Source organism: Apus apus, chromosome 1 (genome assembly GCF_020740795.1).
Source record: "Apus apus isolate bApuApu2 chromosome 1, bApuApu2.pri.cur, whole genome shotgun sequence".
Lineage (NCBI taxonomy): Eukaryota > Metazoa > Chordata > Aves > Apodiformes > Apodidae > Apus > Apus apus.
In genome coordinates this window covers 130,900,092-130,921,904 of record NC_067282.1, presented here as the reverse complement: position 1 = coordinate 130,921,904, position 21,813 = coordinate 130,900,092, and the positions used below count along the sequence as shown (strand labels likewise).

The window sequence follows — 21,813 nt, the reverse complement described above, 5'->3', positions numbered from 1 at the left end:
AAAATCTTTGTATATTTGGTTTAATTTAAACTTTCCTAATATCCATATATTATTTCTTTAATATGTACCTGCTGTATTATATTCAAACTCACACACTTTGTATCAAAGACAAAACAGAGGCCAAAAGCACTTGTGGCAAGCATTGCTGTTTCTGCTGCACTCACATTATTTTCCTACAGTTCTTGCCCACAGAGTTCTCCTAAAAAACCCGGGCTGTGTGAAGCTGCTTTAGCCACCTGTAGTTTAAGCTAGTTGTGTTGATCCTCCACAAATCCATAGAGGGCAACAGTCCATTTCAGAGGATGATTTACTTCACTTATTTTAAGACACCTCCTGAGGCGGTATAGGATGAAACACCGTTTGGAGTAAACCACCACTTTCCACTGGCAGTGAAGGGAGCTCTGATGCATTAGTTTTAGGAAGCCAGGGCTCAAAAATAAATTCCAGCCTCTACATTTGTGGTACCTGTTTTCAGAGTGGTGATCAAGTATAATGTCTCCTGTAAGTCCCAAGAAGTCGCTGTGTGATGACTTCAGAGACAATCTAGAGAGCAGATAGATTTCTCCTATCTGTCTTCTTCTACAGATGTGACAAAAGCTATATTACTTCAGTGACCCTTGTTAGACCGTTTCTGTCACTGCTTTTGTACAGGTTTAGTACCTATGAATTGAAAATTTCACGTTCATTACTGCTATCCAGAAACAGCCAGAGATCATCTGCTGAAGGCAGTTAATGAGATGTATTTTTCTTACAAGAAAAATAGTATCCTTCTCTTACACAGTGCCTTTCATCTACAGATCTCTAAACAGTTTAGATTTCTATCATTTTATAAATATAGAACTGGCATCAGAAAGAGGTTAAGCACAGTAAGATACAGGCATGAAAGCAGAACCTAGGTCTTGTGGGTTTTAGTCCCTCACCTTTAAGAACAGCTTCCTTACTTCTGCAGCAGAGTTTAACCACTCTAGCTACCTGATAAGGTGCATATTTCCATTTCCCTGCTTAGATAATTAATCTGTAAATACACTGAGTAAACTGGCATGTTTTCACTTTTTTAAACAAAATTCATCCTCGATAACCCATCACTGGTTTTCTTTACGAATTTGAACCCTCAGTTTTGCCACGTCCCTCAGTTTAGAAGTACCTCACAACATGTATCTTTCCCTACATAGAATAATATAGCAGTGCAAGCGAGGTGAAGGTTAAGTTTAAGCTTTGCTTTTTTTTTTTTTTTTTGTTCAGGAAGCTGTAAAATGAAAACTGTTAAACTGAGAAAGGCTGAGACCCTTTTCCCCTTACCACTGTAAGTTTCAGTGCTTGGGTGCAGCCATTGCGTGTTGTAGGCTATATAGAAAATTGCACACAATTGTTATCAACTGTTATTCTGTTAGGTTAAGTGGTACAATTTTCACATTTCTAAAAAAAACAAGCAAAGAGGATGTGTGTTTAATTTATTTTTCCCACGGGTGACAGAGAAGCTCACTCTGCTAAATTAGCAGGTAGTTCTTATTTTGTGGAAGCTCAATGGCATGTCCTATGGGAGTATTACAAACAGTCAGAAGACATCCAGAACACCATATTTTCTAGGACCTTTGACTTTGTCACTGCAAAACAAGTACTATTTGCTAACTTGTTGCAAAGGCACGTTTGCTAAAAATAACCTAGGACAAAGAAAAAAAAAAGATAAATATTTGCTCTTACTTATCATTCCCATCTCTGTCATCCCCACAAATACATTCTAGTTACCACAATCCTCTACTTTAGCAGAGCAAAAATAAACTAGGGTTATACTTCATCAGAAACTTTTGCAAAGTTCATCAGAAATTGCACAAGGCCCCCAGTGACAATGGCAATTACCAGAGCTGCTTCCGGACTGCTTGTCCTTTCAGGGTTTCCACATTGAAATTGTTTGTCTTTGCTGGCATGATGAAGAACACAACAACTGTAACATCAGTCTTATGAACCTACAGAGACACAAAGTGGAGAGAAAAAAAAAATCTGATTACAAGGTATCACAGCCAACTTTAACAATAAGAATCAGTCACAGAAAAAGACAGTGCACTTTGACTGGTTGTTCAGGAAGGATCTGATCTTATATCTCCCCCTTTAGCTATGAAGCTTTTGTCTAGTCAGAGATAAAGCTGAGGATAAGCAGGTAAACAGATGCCACTCAATTCCAGTTTGGGCAATGGAGATCTTCCTGACTTTTTACTGTTTAGAGGCCATGGCTCAGGATGTGAACATAAACTGCAAAAAATAAAAATCCTACACACGTTTTCTCACCTGACACAACCTTTGTTGGCTGGAAGGAGTGAGCAAATAGTTTATGATCTGGGGCATGCCCAGCCATGAGGGGAGGGATTCCCTACAGCAGCAAGCAAAACTTTCCTCTATAGCAATAGTGCCCCAACAGTATGGGCAGAACGAGGCATGATAGCTATCACTGTCTCCCTGAACCCCAGAATCTGCCATACAAATAAAAATGCTGCAAAAGATTTCTTGCTCTTCTCTCACATCCAGCTACTGCAAAGGCAAAAAGTGTTTGCTGTAAAGTCTTTACTTCTAGAGGGTTTCACTTGGTGGTTTCTCCTGTATGTTAACAAGAGTCAGAATACCAGGTCCCTGACAGATTCCTCACAGGAGCAGAATGAGGCTGTACTCCTCTCAGCAACTATTTAAAGTAAAGATAAAGGTGAACTCTGTTCAGAGCTGTAAAAATCAAATTATTTTCAATCACCTCCATTGTAAAATTTGGATACAAACCCACTCTAGTAGCATGCCTTCTCTCAGAATAAGGTATGGAGAGACGTATGGTATAAAATAGCCTAACATTTTAAGGTTCTTCCATTCCCTCTCTTTAAGGCAGGTTCAAAGTCCATCATGCTGTGATCTCAGTACGCAATAAGAATCTGTCCCAACATTCATATTTTATTTCCAAAATGTTGGTACAGTTTTCAAGTAGCAAAGGAAAAGTACTCCATAAAATAAAACAATTCCATCCAATGTTCTGTATTTTTTAGGTTCAGGCTCACCAGTAAGGCTTGTTTAAAAAGCAACATCATTCCCATATTCACAAGCAGTACAGGTATTCTGCTCTTCCCCATGGAATTACCCCTTGAAATAATTACAGAGCAAGTGTTCTCTGAATTGCTAATCAGATGCTGGAACATCAATGCAATAAATCCAGGTTCAGCTTATGAGAGAAGCAAATCCCAGTACACTGTTCTAGAGAGCTTTGGAAAACTGGCCACAGTTTCCTGTGACTTTCCATCAGCTTAGTTTGTCATTGATGTCATATAATCCATTAGATACAACAGAAGATTGCTGAAATCATTGCTTGAGTTATTCTTTCCCTCTTGCCACATAAGACCTTCCACATTATAAGTTTTTATAGTTAATAGTTATGTAAATGTCATTAACAGGTAGCTGATGTTGCACAGCATTGCCAAACAACAAAAGTCAGTTCTGGAAGAAATATTTAAGTTATGTGAGGTGCCCTGTTGTGTGAGTGAATAGATCAAGTACTTACAAAAATTCCAAAGCCTCTATTAATAGGAGGTAGGGGTAGAACAAGTGTACTTACAGCTTTAAAACTAATATTTTTTCATCCCTGCTGAAAATATGGTATCAAGATTTTTATCCTGATTTTCCATATGATTTAAATGATAGAGTACAAAATAAATGGTCTGGGACAACAGCCAGTTGAATCTTGCTAGATGACTGAAAACTAATTAGTATTTTAAAATAATATTTTTAAACGCATCATTTGGGACACACCTGGAGACATTTTCAGTAACCTCATTTGTAGGTGGTACTGACTCTGCACTTTGGTTATGACAAGACCTAGGTCATATCTACATTAAAGTACTCCATAAAAGCATTTAGAAACATTGCACTCATTTTTTTACCAGAGGAAACAGAAGCAGGGAGGAGTGAGTGCTTATTCATTGTGCCACTGTCACACTGTGCATTTCAATCCAAGATTCCCATCCAATGTGAGAACAGTACTCAAAGACTTAAAAAATCATGGTCAAGTCCGAATGAAAGCAATTTGCTTAAGAAGATCTTTTTTTTAATTGCATCATTAAAGGATTATTTTCATTTGTGAAGGCAAATATGTAAAACTTTAGGGTAAATTCTTGAATCATATCTTCAGTATTTTTCTCTAAAACCAAGGGACATAACCATGGATGAACTTCTTGAACTAGGCAATTAGTTATTTTTAAGCAGCCTGAGATTATTACACACTTTGATGATTCAGGGAGAGAGCTTCATGCAAACTTTGAATATCCCATAATTGTTTTCCTATAAAGCACAGCATGGCATGGAAATTTTTGCAGGTGACTTCCATAGCATGGTAAGTTTCAGCATAAGCTCTATGTTATCTATATTTGCAGAAGCTTTCTTACCCTCAGCAAAAAGTTTAATCTTGATAAGGCTTCTAGAAACATATCAGCTCCTTTGTTGGAAAACTCGTATCTCCCAGCAATGAAGAAAAATAAGGTCTTCTCAAGACTGAAGTCAAGGTGGCTGAAACCAAGAACACAAACAGGCAAACACAAAGTATTTCTTACTATATAAGAAATGAAAACATCACAGCTTTCTATTCTGGAGGAATTTGTTATCCCAAGAAAATAATGGAAGTAGGTTTTTCTGGTGTTCTTTAAATTAAGATTACTATCTTAATCTGACAAACTGGGTAAATACTGAATTTAAATTCTGCTTGATCTCACAATCTGTTAGGAAGAGTTAGAACTGGTGTTTAAAATTCCTCTAGCCTCTGACTGAGACATCACAGACAGATACTTGAACAAGTTGGTAAGATTTCACCTTCTCTGTGAAGTACTTTATAGTCTTCCTACTTTGGTACTTGCTTTAAATACTGTTTGACAACCATTGCTAATTTTTGAAAAGTAAAAGCATACCCATAGAAATGACCTCGAATGAACTCTTGGATCCTAGCCTTGTACATGGAATGCAAATTCTGAAACTCATGCATTGCTGAAAATTTCTTAATGTTCAAGCCATTTGGGGTGACAACATCTGGAAAAGCAGAGAAAAGGCAGAGGTAGACATCTTCAGAGTCAGATAAATCTTTAAGGAAAGAACCAACATGTCTTTCAGCTGTCACTACGTGAAGAGGTCACGTAGTCTTATTACTCATGGATAGGGAACAACAAGGTCTAACACAGTGGTCTCCACTGAGCTAGTGCATGTGGCACTCGACTGTCTAAGCACTGAAGTGACTTTGTACCATTTTGGCCTGTACTAGACATTGGCATAGGACCTGCTGAACAGTGAGGTTTGCCCATACCCTTTTGTCAAGACTTAAGTAATATCCCAATTTAGCCATATGGGGTTTTTTGCAATATGTCCTTTTTACCTCATTATTCTTAATACTACTGTTGCCTACTTTAGCAGTATAAATTGAAACCTCTTGAAAGCAGAAACTGTGCTGTACCATGCACTTTCTACTGCATGGCACAAGAGAGGTTTATTCTGTCAAGACTTCTAAGGATTTACCAGAAAGGGGAGAATATAAGAAACCTTTTTAAAAAGACCATCTTTCAGCAAGCTGTTGGATTTCTCCTAAAAATAACCACAGGCTAGTACACTTTGCACTTTTATGGCTGCCCTCCTTAAGGACTCCAAAGCATCTAACTGTTAAAATTTGTTTGTTTCCAGTATCTTCTAAGATAGAGTTTTATGATATACACAGAGTTACAAGGATAGGCATAGCTTGCTCCAACCAATGCTGAAATTCAGTCACACTTCACCTTTCTGGTACAGCACAGCAGGGGCTTGCCATAGATCTAGTTGAAGTAAATGGAAATAATACAATTTGGTTTTATACGAGTTGACTTTTGAAGGCCGTGCATAAAAATGAAGGGAGAATATGGTTCTTCAGCAGATGTATTTTGTAGTAACATGGTTAAGTTCAAGAGACTTATACTAATTTATTATATTAGAGATTCTTCAACTGCAAAGAATCTTCAAAAAACCAGGAAGTGCTAATTATTAGAGGATGCACTGGTGCCAATTTCATACTTGTTCTCCTGGAAAGTGTCATCAGCTGTCTAGTAACCAAAGCCATTAGCTGTAGTTATTTTAAAAGTTCTATCCATCCTCCAAAGGGCCTTCAATAAGATATGATTCCCTACCACACACGGTTCATGCAAGCAAAACAGCACCCCCTTTGATGTCAGTGCATGCAGTTAGCTGCCCCCCATGCAACATGGGATACTTAGGACAGCGCAGTCACTTGCCACTGGCACAGGACTTGAACAACACTTCTATTGTGGCCAAGGATGCCTGACAGCCAGGGTTTCCCATCCCTTTCCCTATAAGTAAAATTTTGTATGTCTAGCATTAAGCATCAGTCAAAACTCTCTCTTATTTCCAGAGAGACTTAGGCAGACATCTTTACAACATCTATGGCTCCTTTGGTTGATTACTTATCAAGATGAACTTAAAATGAATGCCATCAGTTTTCCATATGCTGACCAGTATACTAGCTTGACATTTTTCATGCAAATGCCATGGCCATTTTTAATTACTTCCTTGCAATTCACAGTCTGCTTTAGCAGTATATGTATTTCCCTGCCAGGTACGTGATCTCTGATTACTCTTTATCTTGCAAAGTGCTTTGAGACTCCTTATGTTAAACAGCAGTAAATAAAAATACAGCCTTTATTAGTAACCATGCAACAACAAAAATTGTGATGGCTCTATCTTGAAATACCACATTTCAAGCTGAAGACTAGCCTTTACCAATAAATCTTTACTTTTTAGGTACTTGGGATTTGCTTCTCAGTGACAAGAGAGCAGAGTCTTGGTGGACCTGAGAAAAACACTTGTGTTCTTATCCTCTTAACCAACACTAGGAGCTGCTCTGAACAAAGCCCTATGTGAGGGTTCAACAGAGCAGAAACATCCTCCATCCTCTTTGTCTTTACCAACAACACATAGTCTCCTCCTTCCTCTGACCTGTTGTTTGTTCAGCATGGAAGAACTGGCTCCTGCAGGACATACCTTTGAGGCTGCAACCACTTCAAGCTCTTCCCTATAAAATAAGAATTCTTGACTGGATATTTCTGGCCATTTTCCATCCTCTCTCACATTTATTTATCAGGGAGTTTTCCATAATTTCACCCATCAGCAGCAGCCTCTATAGAGCCTACAACCATGTTCTTTGATTCAACTGCAGTTTCATTTACTCTTTCATTAGGTTTGGAGCTCAGTCTGCTTTTTGTTTAAGTCTTTGGGCTACAGAACAAACATGGTGGCCCAAAGCATCCAATTCACTATTTCTGCTCAACATACAATAAGATTTTGAATAAGTGTGAGGTAATGAGCCTTTGTCCTAGGAAACATGAAATGAAAGAGAGTTTTGTTTCTATTTTAAGTGCTTTTAGGTTTTGCTGTTTAATGAATTCATGCCATTTTTGTATTAAAATTGTCCCAAGTAGGTGAAATGAGAATGATTTTATTTCTGTATTTATAGGGAAGAACCTGTTATTGCTTTAAGTAATAATTGCACAGTATGATCTTTTCTGTTGATAAGTCACTCAGATTCAGGGTTGCCTCATCCTATTTCAGACTTGACTTCTATGTTTTTGATCAAATAAATACAGATATGAAGTCTAGATTGAGACCTTAACTGATACCTAAGTCTCCTGGAATTTTGATTTGAAGTTTTCTCCGCTGCTAATGAGAAACACTTTTCATATGTTTCATACCTGAGTGAAAATATTAGAAACCCTATACACGTTTTTAAATTATGGGAATACAACTTATGGTCACTGACAGAATCTTGCATATGTCAAATAGAACAGATTCACTATTAGATACTTAAGCTTTTGACAAATGTGTTTTGACAAATTCTTGATCAAATAGCAGCAGCAAGTGAAATCAGCGTAATGCAAGCAGCCCTTCTGCCAGGTTTAAACTGGTAAATTGGCCTTTGCCCTGGTGCAAAGTTCCCTATGCAACCATGTGTGCTGTATTTTAAACGGGCTCTTCCAAGTGATGAGGTTTGAAATTTAAATTATCATCCAGGTTTAATGCTCATTAAAAGTAACACAGACTGCTCTACTCACCGCATTATTTTTAATTAACAACTTCATTACAAAGTTTACCTCTCAACAAATCAGAATGCAAAAAAACAAGAAAGTGAATTGTGCCAATTCTGCATCCCTCTTCTAAAAGTTTATTTTTAAAGTGGATTGAGAAGTGTACAAATTTGTTCAGTATGCACATTCAAGCTTAATGAGCTCCTGAAGGATTGCTGACCTTTCTGAACAGCCAATGTCTACGCTGATTTCACAACTTCAGAAAGAATAAATAGTATGAGAATAGACTCTTAAACAGTTTATTTGTGGTCTAAGATTCAAATAAACTATTAAAATGCTCATTCCCATCAGAACATATTTTCCACTTGTCATTCTCTCATAGGATTTGGGGCACCAATTCCTATTGAATTGACACGAAGCATGATATACAGCAACAATTTTTTAACTCGAACATTAAATCTATTTAATTGGTTCCTTCAAAGTTGCAAGAATAATTAAAAAAACCTCAGACGTGTCAATCTCTGTGCATGGAATTCTCTTCAGCTGACGTCTCCTAAAATTCCAAAATATAAACTATGATTTTCAAGAGAAGTTCTTATGGGCAAAAGCCCAAATATAAAACAGCTTTATAAGGCTGATTTTCTAAGGTCAAGCCCTCTGCACTTGGTCAAAACCAAGACCTTTCAGAGATATCCCAGATAAGATGGCTGAACACTTAAATGACTTCTAAGATGCATCTCACGTTTAAAATAAAAAGGAAAAATCTTGTAAATTCATCATGCTATTGACAGTTATCCAGTAATGAGGCAAACAATCCAACATACAACTTCTCTTTCATCCTGACGCATGAACCATAAGGTAGCTTGAAACACTGAAGTTAACAGGGATAATGGTCTCAAACTATAATAAGCACTGCAATTCACCCAAGAAAAATCTACCAATAATAAGCAAACCAAAAATCTCCAAGGTCACTTGAACATTGCTAGACTTAAAGTAATGAACTAAGATGTGAACACACCTGCTAAATAGTCTCAAAACTGTTTTGTGGGTTTCCTCCATTGTGCTTACCTGCAGATGGAGCATCATGGCTTATCCCTATAAAGCCCTGTGCTCATTTAAATAAAAACACCTTAATGACACATCAAACTGGGATCATGACTTTATTCAAACTCCATGCATGGAACACAATAAGGTTTGTTGGAAAGTTCTGTATTTTAGTATGCTAATATAAAGGGGAAAACCACACAAACTGTTGGGCACATATCTCAACTATTTTTTCCAACTATACTGATTGATCCATTAGAAAATATTATATATATATATATATATATATATATGAAACTTAGCATAGTTATGTCCTAAAATCATCATGGCCACAACTACACTGCTGCTCCTATCCAATAGAGGTACAGGGAAATGAATTGAATGGATTTACAGTTTGGTTTTGCCTTCTCTTCTCTTTCAATATCAAGGAACTAAAAACTCATTTAACATTCTGGTTTGCACATGAACCTTTTTGCTACATTTCCAAAAGAATATGTCACCTTCAGAAAAGCAACATATCTCAAACTTTAAAAGCTGGTGAAATGTATTACAAAAGTTCCAGCTTCTGCTTTCATCAGTAGACCTGAATATATTACCATCACTGGAAACCCTGCAATAGACAAAACTCCTGAAGCTGAGGTGTTTGTGCAAAGCCCAACATCCATGGAGTCACACTGACAGTCTCCCAAAATTGAACTGAAAGGAGTTATTAAATGGTGCTGAACTTTACTTCTTCTGAATTACATATGCTAGAAAGTGTTTCAAGTGATATCATCTGCACTTTACTTCTGAAAATTAGGTTTTTCTGTAGTGTAGTCAGATATACCTATGCACGTGTCCTTGCTCTTCATGTTTGTATATCTGCCTCTATGATTTTCGTTTAGTCTAAAGAAATGCAAGTACACAGAGGAAATATAATGAGAACAGAATTCAGGTCTTACCAGGATTTCTTTTAAGCATATGTTCTGCTTCTATGGCTGTTATCTGTGAGACTGTGGTGAACACATGGGCACAATGTACAGAGGCCCGTTCCATACAGTACCGATGGTAAATCTGCCTCTCTCCTGCTTCCTTGTCAATGTCAAACTGTTAAAGGATAAAACAAGCAAAAAAAACACCTGTGTGATAATGCTAACCAGACTTATTACCACAAAGAAGGTCTCTCGTGTTAAGCTTGATTTTCCCAAGGAAGAAGAATCATGTGATTTTGCTGCTGGTTTGCCTTTCTGCTTTGAACCATTTTATCAACTTAAAAAAATAAAAGGCAGCTCTGCAATGTAGGGAGACCTAGATCAATGATCCCATGAAAGGTAAGGATCTGTGCTACTTGGCAGTATCTCACGCTGCATCTTGCCTGGCCTTGTTGGAAAACTGCTAACTGAAAGTGTTGGGGAAAAAAGGAAAAAGGAATAGGGATGAGGAGAGAATCAGGGGACTGGGTAGAATGGTGGGAATCATGGGTAAGCAAGAAAGAAATGGAGCTATAGTAGAGAGGTAGTATATAACAACTCAGTAACAAATCTTGAGGGAACAAAGATATTTAGATAATGAAATACTGTCTGATACTGAGAGGTGTTCTTTCTCCAACATTACCACTAGTATTTCCTGGTCCTTTTACTTAAATTTGAACTCCATTTATTTCTAAAGGTGGATGTAAATTAAACTGCTAGATAAGACCATCTCAATTACCAAAGAATTTCTGAGTCACCTTTAAACTTTGCAGCTACCCCTTTTTTACTGAACTTAGGTTATCCTGATAGGAAGTGCACAATACCTACTGAGCTCATGCTTAAAGGTTTAATGTTCACTTACGATGCTAACTGCAAAATTCCTACAATGTAGTCTAAAAAAGGAATAATGTTAATGAGGTGTCAATGATTATAATTAAATTAGAGTCCTCTGGGTCTTACATGATGTTTCACCTCTGGGAACACAAGTGTTGACCTTCTGAGGTCAACAGCATGAGCACTAAATAAACTGTGAGAGTTACATGGAAAGTGACAGTGACTCAATGAGCTCAGTCATTATCACTGTCTTATGCTAGGTGCACAGACTGATTTTTATTGCATTTGACTCTGTCTTCATTGACTGTAACAGATTGAACCATTATTACAGGCTGGGCAGACAGCTCTTTTTATAGCTAGTCCTATAGGACTATCAGACCTTTGCCATGGTAAATTGCTTTTAGCACTTTAGAATTTAGCCAGAAGTAAAGCCATTGAGACCATGACTTTTGATGCTGAATACATGAGGTTGGTACAGAACATACTTCGAGAAGTTTCAGCACATGTGAACTGTTTCAGGGAACAGGATGTAAGCTATTTATTTAATTATTTATTTGCTTATTTACCTAATGATTTATTTACTTTATTTACCTAATAATTTAATGATTTATTTACTTACCTAGGTATAGATACAGGTGTATATAGAGATAACTTACAACTATTTTGCTAAGAACCTTGAATGCTTTTAACAACTGGGCACTCCAGTTTTGCAGTGGTGCTACACTGCTGGTGGGAAAGTAGCTTCTGCTATATTAGTTGAAAATACCACCTTGATGTAACCAACAAAGGAGTACTTCAAAAACTTCATTCAGAAAAGTTCTACAGAAAGTAGATGCTTTCTTTTGGTATTGATGATACAGTATGTCAAGAGCTTCTAAGCTTGCCAAAGAGGTGTTTAGAAAAGCTAGGAAATACTCCTTACCACATAAAATGCTATACATGATAAGAGCATTTTCCAGTTGTATTATCATATATCACACTTTCCACATTCACCATGAAAACTCTGGTATATTAAATACAACCATGTCACAGAAGATCTTTTTTCTAGAACATACATCTCATTTGTCACAGAAGCTGAATGGTAGAAAAAGCACACAGCAGGAGGGTAGAGGAAGAGAAAAATAAAGGCAAATTAATTAGACTCCTTAGAGTGCCATAGAACTCTAGCATGATGCTTCACTCACCCTAAACCAAATCTTTCACATGCAGTTCTTAACTGTGTGCTCCTCCTTTTCTGGGACACTACCCTGATGTCTCCGAGTCTGCTCTGTTGATGTGTTACACATTCACATCTGCACCTGAAATTCATGGGACCTATGTTGTGAGGTTATAAAGTACTTAGGACTGCTAACTCTCATAAAAGCTTCCCCGAGACGATATGGATGATGTAGCTACCTCGCCTCATATGGGTGTGGTAAAGTAATTAATTAATTTTTCTGGAGCATTCAGTGAAGAATACTGAAGAACAGCTCTTCAGAAAATCACAGATAGGTTCTTCAGATCAGTTATCTTAATGATATGTTGTAAATAAGTTAGGAAGCAGCACATTGAATGATGAAAAAAAAATCAGTATGACTGTTCAATCATCTTGTGTACCAAAAATATTAAATGGGACAGGTTTTTAGCATGCTGGGCAAACATGAAAGTGGGATGGGGTACCATTGCACAGTCAAAACTTTGCAAGCTTTTTCAAATACATCTGACTTTGTACTAGCAATAATATTTAAACTGCTAGCAAACAAATAGCTGGAAAAAGCTTACAAGTTTTTTTTTGTTCTCTTTGCCCTTTCTCACCAAGAATGGGTTCTTTACAAAATGTAGTTAGAGACTTAATTAAAAGTTTGGGACACACTCACCAACTGTAGATAGTTACAGTCTCAAAAATTACTAGGAGAAAGGTCCATTAAAGGATTGCTCAAAACACTACAGCTGATTTCTTGGTAGGTTTTATTTCTTTGATTGCATGAAAGCATTTAACACATTTAACACACACACACACACATTTACGTTTATTTCTATTTATTCTTTCATTTCTGGAAAAGGGAAATATTTTATTTTGCACACACTTGTGTGACTTCTGGCATGCTTTTTCAAAGACATACAATTCCATGTCTATTAGCAAGTAAAAGCTGAGGTCAGAGTTCTCACATTTCTTTTGATCTTGCTCCCCAGCAGTTTCCTCCACTGATGGTAAAGCAAGATCTTAATCTTTGACCTCACTTACAGTGTGGAGTAAGAAACCTCACTGTGTACCTCTGAGCAGGCTAGATGAGTGCCTTCATAAAATAAGCCTTAGAGAAGTTGAAGGGCAGGTTAAATGGAAATTAATTGAGGAGATAGTGCAGGTGATAAATTTAGTCCACACAGTACTGTGCAAAACCAGCTGAGCTCGCAGTGACAGTATTAGCTCCAGAATTAGAGGCGAGACAGGGCATGACACTGCACTGAGCCACTGCGTGGAAGTGAAGCAGAACACCAATGCAACTAGTTTGATCTTCACTCCCAAGCCAATGTTTCTGCTCAGCAAGCAGCTCTGCTGCCTGAATGCTTGTCTGCCCTAGCTAAGGCACCGGTGAACTATGTTCCACACCATTCACATCCAGCAAGGGCAAAGCAAAGTACCTGCCAAGTGCGTCATGCTTACTGCTGTCTGTTTGCTGTCACCAGCAAATGGGCACACTAGCAAAGCCACAAACGAAAGCTGCATGAAGAGAAAAACAGATCTAAGCCAGATAAACTGTTTATAGAACCGTTGAGTTTGGAAAAAACCCTTAGGATCATCAAGTCCAAACATTTTTTCCCTCTGAATAATGATTTCAATATCGACTTCTCTGTAAATATCCCACTGCTCCCAGTAAGGATTCCCTCCTACTCTGACTGTTAGAAACCAAACAGATTATTTATATGATGGCAAGGCTTAGAGGAGAAAGTGCTGCATGTACAAGGCAGCTCTCATTCCAAAGTAAAACAGGAAGATGTTCCACAGGCATAACACTTTGGAGCAAAACTTGCATTAGCTGCAATGCAATTCTGAGGAAGAAAATGCAGCTCATTTCTGTCCTTTTTACGGATCTATGTGATAAGGATAACATTTCATTCACGTTTTAAAAAATTAGCATGTTAGAGGGCACAGCTGGTAATCACTGGACTTCCCAGAATGACGTTCTGGTTAAGACTGGTGATCTTTGAATGCAAAAAGAAGAGAATACCAAGCAGTTATGGAATATTGGCATCGAGTTTCTCTTGGAAACAACAGACGCTGAAGTAATAAAAAGGACAAACCACCAAAAAGACATTCCTACTTGAAAATTCTAAAGACAAATTACAAAAGATTTGCATAAGCACAATAAAGATTGGAAAGTGGAAAAGCAGGAAAGACTATGCTAGCTACATAAATACTTTTCTGAAAGAGATAAATTATTTATCATAGTCTGCATACAATCTCTAAATACTGATTCTAGACTATGCTTCCATAAAATAATAAAAAAAAAGGATGCAAGCCAATGGAAATTAAACTAAGACAAATTAAAACTGGAATTAAAATACATAGATGTGATAACTAATAACTTTGTGACACCTCTGCAAAATAATACAGATTTGCCTAGCCACTTGAACCTTACCTCAAGAGTGGATAACATTTTTCTAAGTACATTGCATCTCAAATAAAAGACACAGGTTTCATGCATGAATTTTTAGCCGAGGATTTTAGGCAGAAAATTAAATGATCTCTTCCAGTCTTTAAAATCAATGGCACGTTCAAGCTCAGAAGATGATTCTTCAGTGGAATCAGGAACAGTCAGATAGGCCTGAAATCCAAATTCCTTATCTACCAAAAGATACAATGGAAAGATCTTCACTTCTAGCATAATCTCACTGACTGCCATTGTCTGAATTATGTAAGAAATACTCTTTTTAAAAACAGGTTTATGAAAAATTTAACCCCTACTGATAGTTATCTTGTGCATGTAGAACTTTCATTCTGGTATAGCTCTGCCATGCCAAAGAGGAATGAAGTGTATACTTCCTGGTTTAAGTCAGATTTCCAAGAGCTGCTCTGTTATGCAAAGCTGATTTGCTTTGCATAACAGTGAGCCCAGTGCCAGCCCTGACAGCACTGTACTAAGTGGAATGAAAGCCGGTGCACCTGGATTGCCAGCAAAGAAGCTCTTGACTATTCGTCTCACTGGGATTTTCAGTACTTTTCCTTTTAGACCTCTTGGGATAGAATTCTCTGCCACTCTGCAAACTAGATTCAGCTGCACCTCGTGTGAGCTGAATGTAAAGTGTTACTAGGTCTAAATAAAAGTGTTACACACTGGTAGGGCAACTTTATACAGGGAAAAAGGGAATGAAGGACGAGATTGATTTTTTAATTTTCTCCTTACAGCACTTTTTCCGTTATGACTCTAGGTGATTTTTCAGTAAGTAGCATCCAAGGCTGAAGCCTACAAAATTCTCCGTTGTGCCAGTGGGCACCTCTCAGGTGAAATTCCAGGGTAGATCATTTGCCAAAAGACATTAAACCATTGAGAAAACAATAACATATTCATATCCTTGATTTTCAGATGAGAAGTCAGTTCCCTCTGAAGAGAAAAAGGCTCAGCAGGCTCAGAACTTTATTCACAGAACTCCCTACCATCTGGATTAGCTATTTTGGTTCAGTTTATCTTAGCAACAAACATAACCTTACTTTCACCAGTGTAAAAGTTACACTGGATATAGAGATAATGGGAAAAAACACATTGCTGATTGGACTACTTAGATCAGCGAAACTTCTTAAGCCTAGTTAAATAGATGATAATATCTCTGTGGGGAATTAAGCACATAACGTACCCTGCTTATTATTGAAATTAGAAAGTGTTGACTTTGGAAGAGCTCAAGCCAGTAACTCTCTGGTAGGGTTAGTAGTCCCTGACCCAGCCCTTTACCCAGGGTTCTTCAGATACTTAAGTAAATAAAAATGTCACACACACTACCAGTTACCGTGCAAGTCACCTTATGTTTTGTTCTCTATTTTTTACCTCCCTTCCTTCCTCCAGATTCAGAGTGATTTAAATGTGAGTCTAGGCATGAAAAGGTATACTTAGTAGCTATTGCACGGTTATTGCCTCAGGGTTCCTTAGCTCAGACACAGCTCATCTGTTACATGCTGCTTAGGACACAACAGTGTCACCTGAGGTGTTCACAATGCTCCTATGCACACTGTTAAGGTTTAACAACGAAGCTTCCACTGGAGCAGAGGCAGCTAAATTTCCCCCAGTCCAGATGAACTGAGTAAAGACTGTAAGAATATAAAATTTGCACCATCTCATACAATAAGGCTGTATAAGAACCAGGATACTGCCTCTGAGGCAAAGAGCAGATGGCTCAGGAAGAGGTCAGGAATCAGACATTACAGTCATTACATCCATAGTGCACCCTCCTATTTTACAGCAACCTACAGCTCTAATCTACAAGGGTCGTTAGGTTTTCAGTCCCCCAGGAAAAAGTCCTCTTACAGTTTACAGGCTGACATGTGCCCTCTGCTGACAAAACAAAGAGTTTTGGCAGCCTACAATTTCAGGCCTCTATGATTCAGGGAGTCCATAAAGACACACACATCTCAGCGTGGCAACCCTGTACTGAGTCATTCTTAACTTTTCCCCAAAAGACTAGTAGGGCTAAAGGTCAAGTTTTCACAGGACTGGTGTTTGTGAGGGCTATCAGAAGACCACACTGAGCCCTCCTTTCCAGTTTTATGACCTGACAGGGGCTGTTCTTTGCTCGTAGAAGTGCTAGAGAAAACGTCAACCACTCTACACTGCAGCCCTTTGCCTGACCATTGATAGTGATGTTCTCTCCAAACAGGCTGGGACTTGGACCAAATCTGGTCTAAAGCTACTCACCTCACTGGTTTACTTCAGAGAATATGTTTGTACTTTCTGTACTTGTGCCAGTTGGCACCTATTGAGTTTTGCTAGGAAGGTGAATTAAAGCGGTATTTCCCACTGTGCAATCCAGAGGAAGAACACAAACCTCAATGATCCTTTATGTTTTTAAACAAGACCTTTGAGCTACTCTTGTATCTCCTGGTTCTGCTTATCTACAGGGGTGGTTTAACACTGCAGCTGAAGAGTGGTGCCCTTTGTGGGCATGTGCAGGGCGCAGAGCAGCCAGGGCTGATGGACAGCGCGGGACAAACAGAGCATGTCACAGCCCCAGGGCTTACAGGAGACATCACAGTGAGGAGCAACATACTAATCATGCACACTCAGGATACTGTGAAAGGAGAGAGAGAAAGGACTGTGCAGATGTCAGGGAAATACATTTTATCAGCCATCAAACAATCATGCCAGGGTTTTGATTGTGGATTCCACTGTCAAATCCTTCAATACCACAGAAAAGCACTTGGCCACAGAGGGCTGAGTAGAGCTCTCTCTAGCAGGCATTCTAAGCCAACTTTTTGTGGACTGTGTTGGGAACTGGAAAAGGGAACCCGAGGTTTCTTCTGTAGAAGCTGTGCATGCCTGATCTTCTCTAGGCACAATTAAGCTGTACCCTTTCCTTTTGTGCTGCAACCATTTGCTGTGACATCTGGCACACCACATCCTACAGCTGCATCTTTCCCACCCATCTCAGCTGCCATGTTGAAATTGTGTTCTAACCATGGAACACTGAACAAAAGTAAGAACTTAAAATCTGTTACGATTTTGCCTGAAAGGAAGAAAAGTATGCGATAGCACTGAAACAGGAAAACCAGCTATTCTACTTTCGGGTGGAAGGAGATGACACACCCTAAAAATATATTGTCTCATTTAAATATTAAACATTAAGAAGCCAGAAAGAATCTTCTCTAACTGGACAAATTGCTTGTTTGACTTGAACAGTTTACTGCTAGAAGATAGCAACAAGAATAGTCTCTGAAGTCTTATCTGCCTGTATTATTTAATTACTGCACTCTAGATTAATCTCTCATGTTTCTCAACTGACTTTTGGGCCAGGTCATGAGGATCACTCATTAAGTTAAGTGATCTCATATTCAAAGTTAACTTTGTCAGGAAGAGCTTTAGCACACTATAAGCATGTTAAACAGTAGTGTAGTAACTTGGTATTACTTCCTCTGTCAGCACCTTTAAATGTCAATCTCACAGAGGGCATAAAGCATTAAAGGTCTAGAAAACCACAAGTTTCCTCCCTTAAATATAATTTACCACAATTTATAATAATAATAATTTAAACTGATACTTATGTTTCATTCCATATATTCTTAGAACGAAATCTGAACAGAAATCTCTGTGTTTGTCATATAGCTGATAGTTAACAATGGAACTTGTGAAGCTTTACAGAAGGAATGACAGTACCTCATCACACAAAGTTGGCCATGTCATGTGTGAACAATAAAAATTATATTATTATGGTGACTAGATTATAAATATATTGAAATATGTAAGACTTCTCAGATGTAAGATCGTTATTTTTTCTTTTGAGTACACAGACAAGGGTGAGGCCTCAGAGTTACAATGAAGGGGAAAAAAAGTTGCTTTTGAGAAAAGCAGACTATTTTGCCAGGCTACTTGTGACTCAACAAATTAACCAGAATACAAAACAAAATATCTTCTAGAATTTCCTTTACAAAAGGAGGGTGATGCTCTGACATACTATTTTTAGCAGCCGTTTGTAAAACAATCAGCATTCTTATTTTTTTCTTTAACTCTTATTTCTCATTTTTAATGCTTCTTCCCTTTTTTTAAATTTTTTATTATGGCTTCCTTTCTAATAAATTCTGTATAAGAAAGGAAGGCTGAATTAATAAAGTTATTGCTAAAAAGTCTGCACTCTCAAGGGTTAAACCTGAAACTGCATGGAATTCCAGGGTAATTTCAGCAAGAGGAAGGCTACTATTTTTTCTACTGCCTTTCATTGAGAAAGAATGCTGTGGGGATGCACCTGAAGTGTCAGATGATGACTACAGCTGAATGGGTTTTACATTCCCTGGTTACTCACACTGCCAACAGTAACTCCCAAACCTTGGCAATCAACTCAAGCAACAGATGCCTTTCCTGAACACAGAGGTGAAGATTCTCAAGGACACTTAACTTGCCATCTTGGCCCGTGACTCTGCCCTTGCTTTTGAAGACTGTCCCAAACCACTGAAAAGAAGCTTAAGAATCTCTGTTGGCAATCCCATACTGCTCCAATATCACTCCATGTATTGGTGTATTGGACTAAGGCACTGACTTGACTGGAGGCTGAATTAGTTTCAGTACTCTGCAGTGCAAATCTGGTGAATCAAAGTTCACTGAAGGTAGTGCAAGTATTCTAGACTCCGCTGAGCTTTAAGACCTGTCAGATGACACAGAAACAAAGGCACTCATGCCTAGACACTTCGTGGTCTTACAAATACCATTTCTCGTGCTCTGGAACTGACAACCTATCACTCAGCTGTGGGTCAATCATAACCAATCATACAAGTCAGAAGATACAATATATGATGTAGCACAGTAAACAGAAAAGGTGTCAGGAGCTGATTAGCTGGGAAAAAAGAAAAAAAACAAAGGAATGAATGAGTAAAATGTCTCTTACCTGATCAAGGTTATTGTAAAAATCTATACTGGCTGCACACAGGTATCTCCCAAGCAGAGTCGCATGGGTAGTAAAAATTGTGGCAACAGGAAGTTTCTGAGATCGAGTCAATATTAAACCTACTCCTGACTGCCACTCATGGAAGTGGGCAATGATGTTGGGCTTGTCGTCAAACTGACAGGAAAGCTGAAAATAATTAGAAAGAACATACATGAAACATGCTATCCTGCTCATCATCCCAGCCCCAGAAACCTCTTTTTTCCATTCCTACTTCTGTGTGCTTTCTTTCTTTCCTATGACAAAGCAGTACAGCATTTTAAGTGGCTACATGTCTTGACTCCCATCAGCCCTAATGCTTATCCCAAGAAGCACGTGTGTCTCAGTAGTGCCTCAAAGCAATATCCTTCCCAGAGTGTTGGGGAGCAAACAAAATTACTCTTTTTTTTTTCTTTAAACTTGCTCTTCTGCTGTTGAAACTCTTGTTTGGCCAAGAAAATAATGAGCACCTATGACAGACAGATGGTTCTGAAGATTAACGAATTCCCCTCTCTTCAGGTAGGCCATGGTACTGTGACATGTGAAGTCACAGTACCATCATTAATTATTTCTGTCTTTCTCCTGTGGCAGGTGGTATCTAATTGCCCAGATATATCTTGACTGGCTTCAAGGACAGTTTGTGAGTGAGACAGCAGAGTGAGACAACTCTGCTACAGTAGGAGAGAAAAAGGGAGTCTGAGATCCTACTTGAAGGAATCCAGTGACAAAAAAAGGGAATTGAGAAGAAACAGAGAAGTGACTGTAAAGACACAGCAGATTTCATATAAGGCATCCCCTCCTCTCCCCATTCTCTTGGAAAAATATAGTTAAGTGACCACTTCAGAACTTAAATTCTAACTGCAAATTTGATGTACGCCAGGCATCATCTTCCTTAAAATCATAGTTTTCAAACTGGAGAATAGGAACCACATTCCAAAGCTTTTTTTCCCTGCTGACAAGACTGAGGTTTGAAAATCTCTAGGTATAAAAACTGTACCTCTTTTAAAAAACAGGCTGTTAATGATCCAAAAATCACAGCATCGTTGGCTTCTCGGTCATGAAAAGGGATCCCTATGTTGCTGACATCCCAAAATTCACCTTTCCACTTGTCCAGATTCCAAGCTGCTGATCCTATATCGAACAGTATGACATATGGGCTGCCCTCTATCAGCCATCTTCCAAAAAAGACCTATGGGAAAGACGCAAGGATATAACCAGAAAATGCTGAAGTAAATAAAAACCATTTTAATCCATAAAATCTTAAATATTTTGCACACAGAATATGTGATCATAGTCCTACACACTCAGAATTTGTGGTTTTCCTTGCAAAATACACAGAATGATATTGGACTACATGCAGGAGTAAAAGGAAACTACAATCTTTAAGAACATTTTGTTCTTAAGACTTCCACTTTAGATTTTCATTGCAATGCTAACTATTTTAATGGAAAAAAGTTTAGGGAGATGGTACTTGGTTGAATGATGAAGCCTTACGTTCTTATTGAAGTATCTATGCCATTTTGTTCTTATTTCAAAACTATTATAATTTTCTTTCTTTCAGATTTATCACCAGCCTTTCAACATTTATGCTAGATTGCTGGTGACAGATTTTGTAGGACAAGTGCTTGGGACCTGTGTCATAGCATCATAGAATCAATTTTGTTGGAAAAGACCTTTAAGATCACCAAGTCCAACCATTAACCTAGCACTGCCAAGCCACCACTAAACTATGTCCCTAAGCACTGCATCTACCATGGCATTTCCTCAGTCTGCCCTTTGGCAGAGTGGAAGGATTAATCAGAAGGTGTAATCATACTCCAAACCACATCAGCCTAAAAATACTGCTTGCCTGTTTAATCTGCATTGGTATAGTTAAACACCTCTAAGAGCATCTAGTACTCCACTGAAACAACCTCTGTGCCCAACCAGGAGAGTGGGCTGAACTGCCATAAGGCAATGCAACACAGCTGGGCCCACACTACAGATTATATCAGTCTGCACAGCCAAATTATTTCACATTAATTCTCTGCTATAGCAGAACGACATATTTAACTGGGAAGACAGACGTAATATAAGGAGGCTAGTGCAGTTTATATCCCATGATGAAGAATCTTTTATGCCACTGTCTCTTTTCATTCACCAACCCTTGGGACCTCAGGGGTTGAATCCTGCCCTGACAATAGAATGGGCTGAAGAAAGGTAAAGACTTGGAAATGAGATGAAAGACCTGTTTGCACAAAAAATCCAGGGTGTAATGAAGACAGGTGTGTGAAGGAAACTCCTTATGTACTTATTCCAGGCTATCCAGGTTTCTT

General features: G+C 38.3%; 1 protein-coding gene across 1 annotated transcript in view; it reads right to left on the bottom strand.

Annotated features, from left to right (window-relative positions):
- GYS2 (glycogen synthase 2) overlaps positions 1-21,813 on the bottom strand; it is a 45,945-nt gene that overhangs the window by 12,863 nt on the left and 11,269 nt on the right. Inside the window, exons 3-8 of the mRNA XM_051638306.1 lie at positions 20,496-20,687; positions 19,463-19,648; positions 10,058-10,202; positions 4,926-5,043; positions 4,410-4,530; positions 1,858-1,964 (exon numbers count right to left, since the gene is read on the bottom strand). Coding sequence (XP_051494266.1) covers positions 1,858-1,964; positions 4,410-4,530; positions 4,926-5,043; positions 10,058-10,202; positions 19,463-19,648; positions 20,496-20,687 — 869 coding nt within the window. The remainder of the gene's footprint in view (positions 1-1,857; positions 1,965-4,409; positions 4,531-4,925; positions 5,044-10,057; positions 10,203-19,462; positions 19,649-20,495; positions 20,688-21,813) is intronic.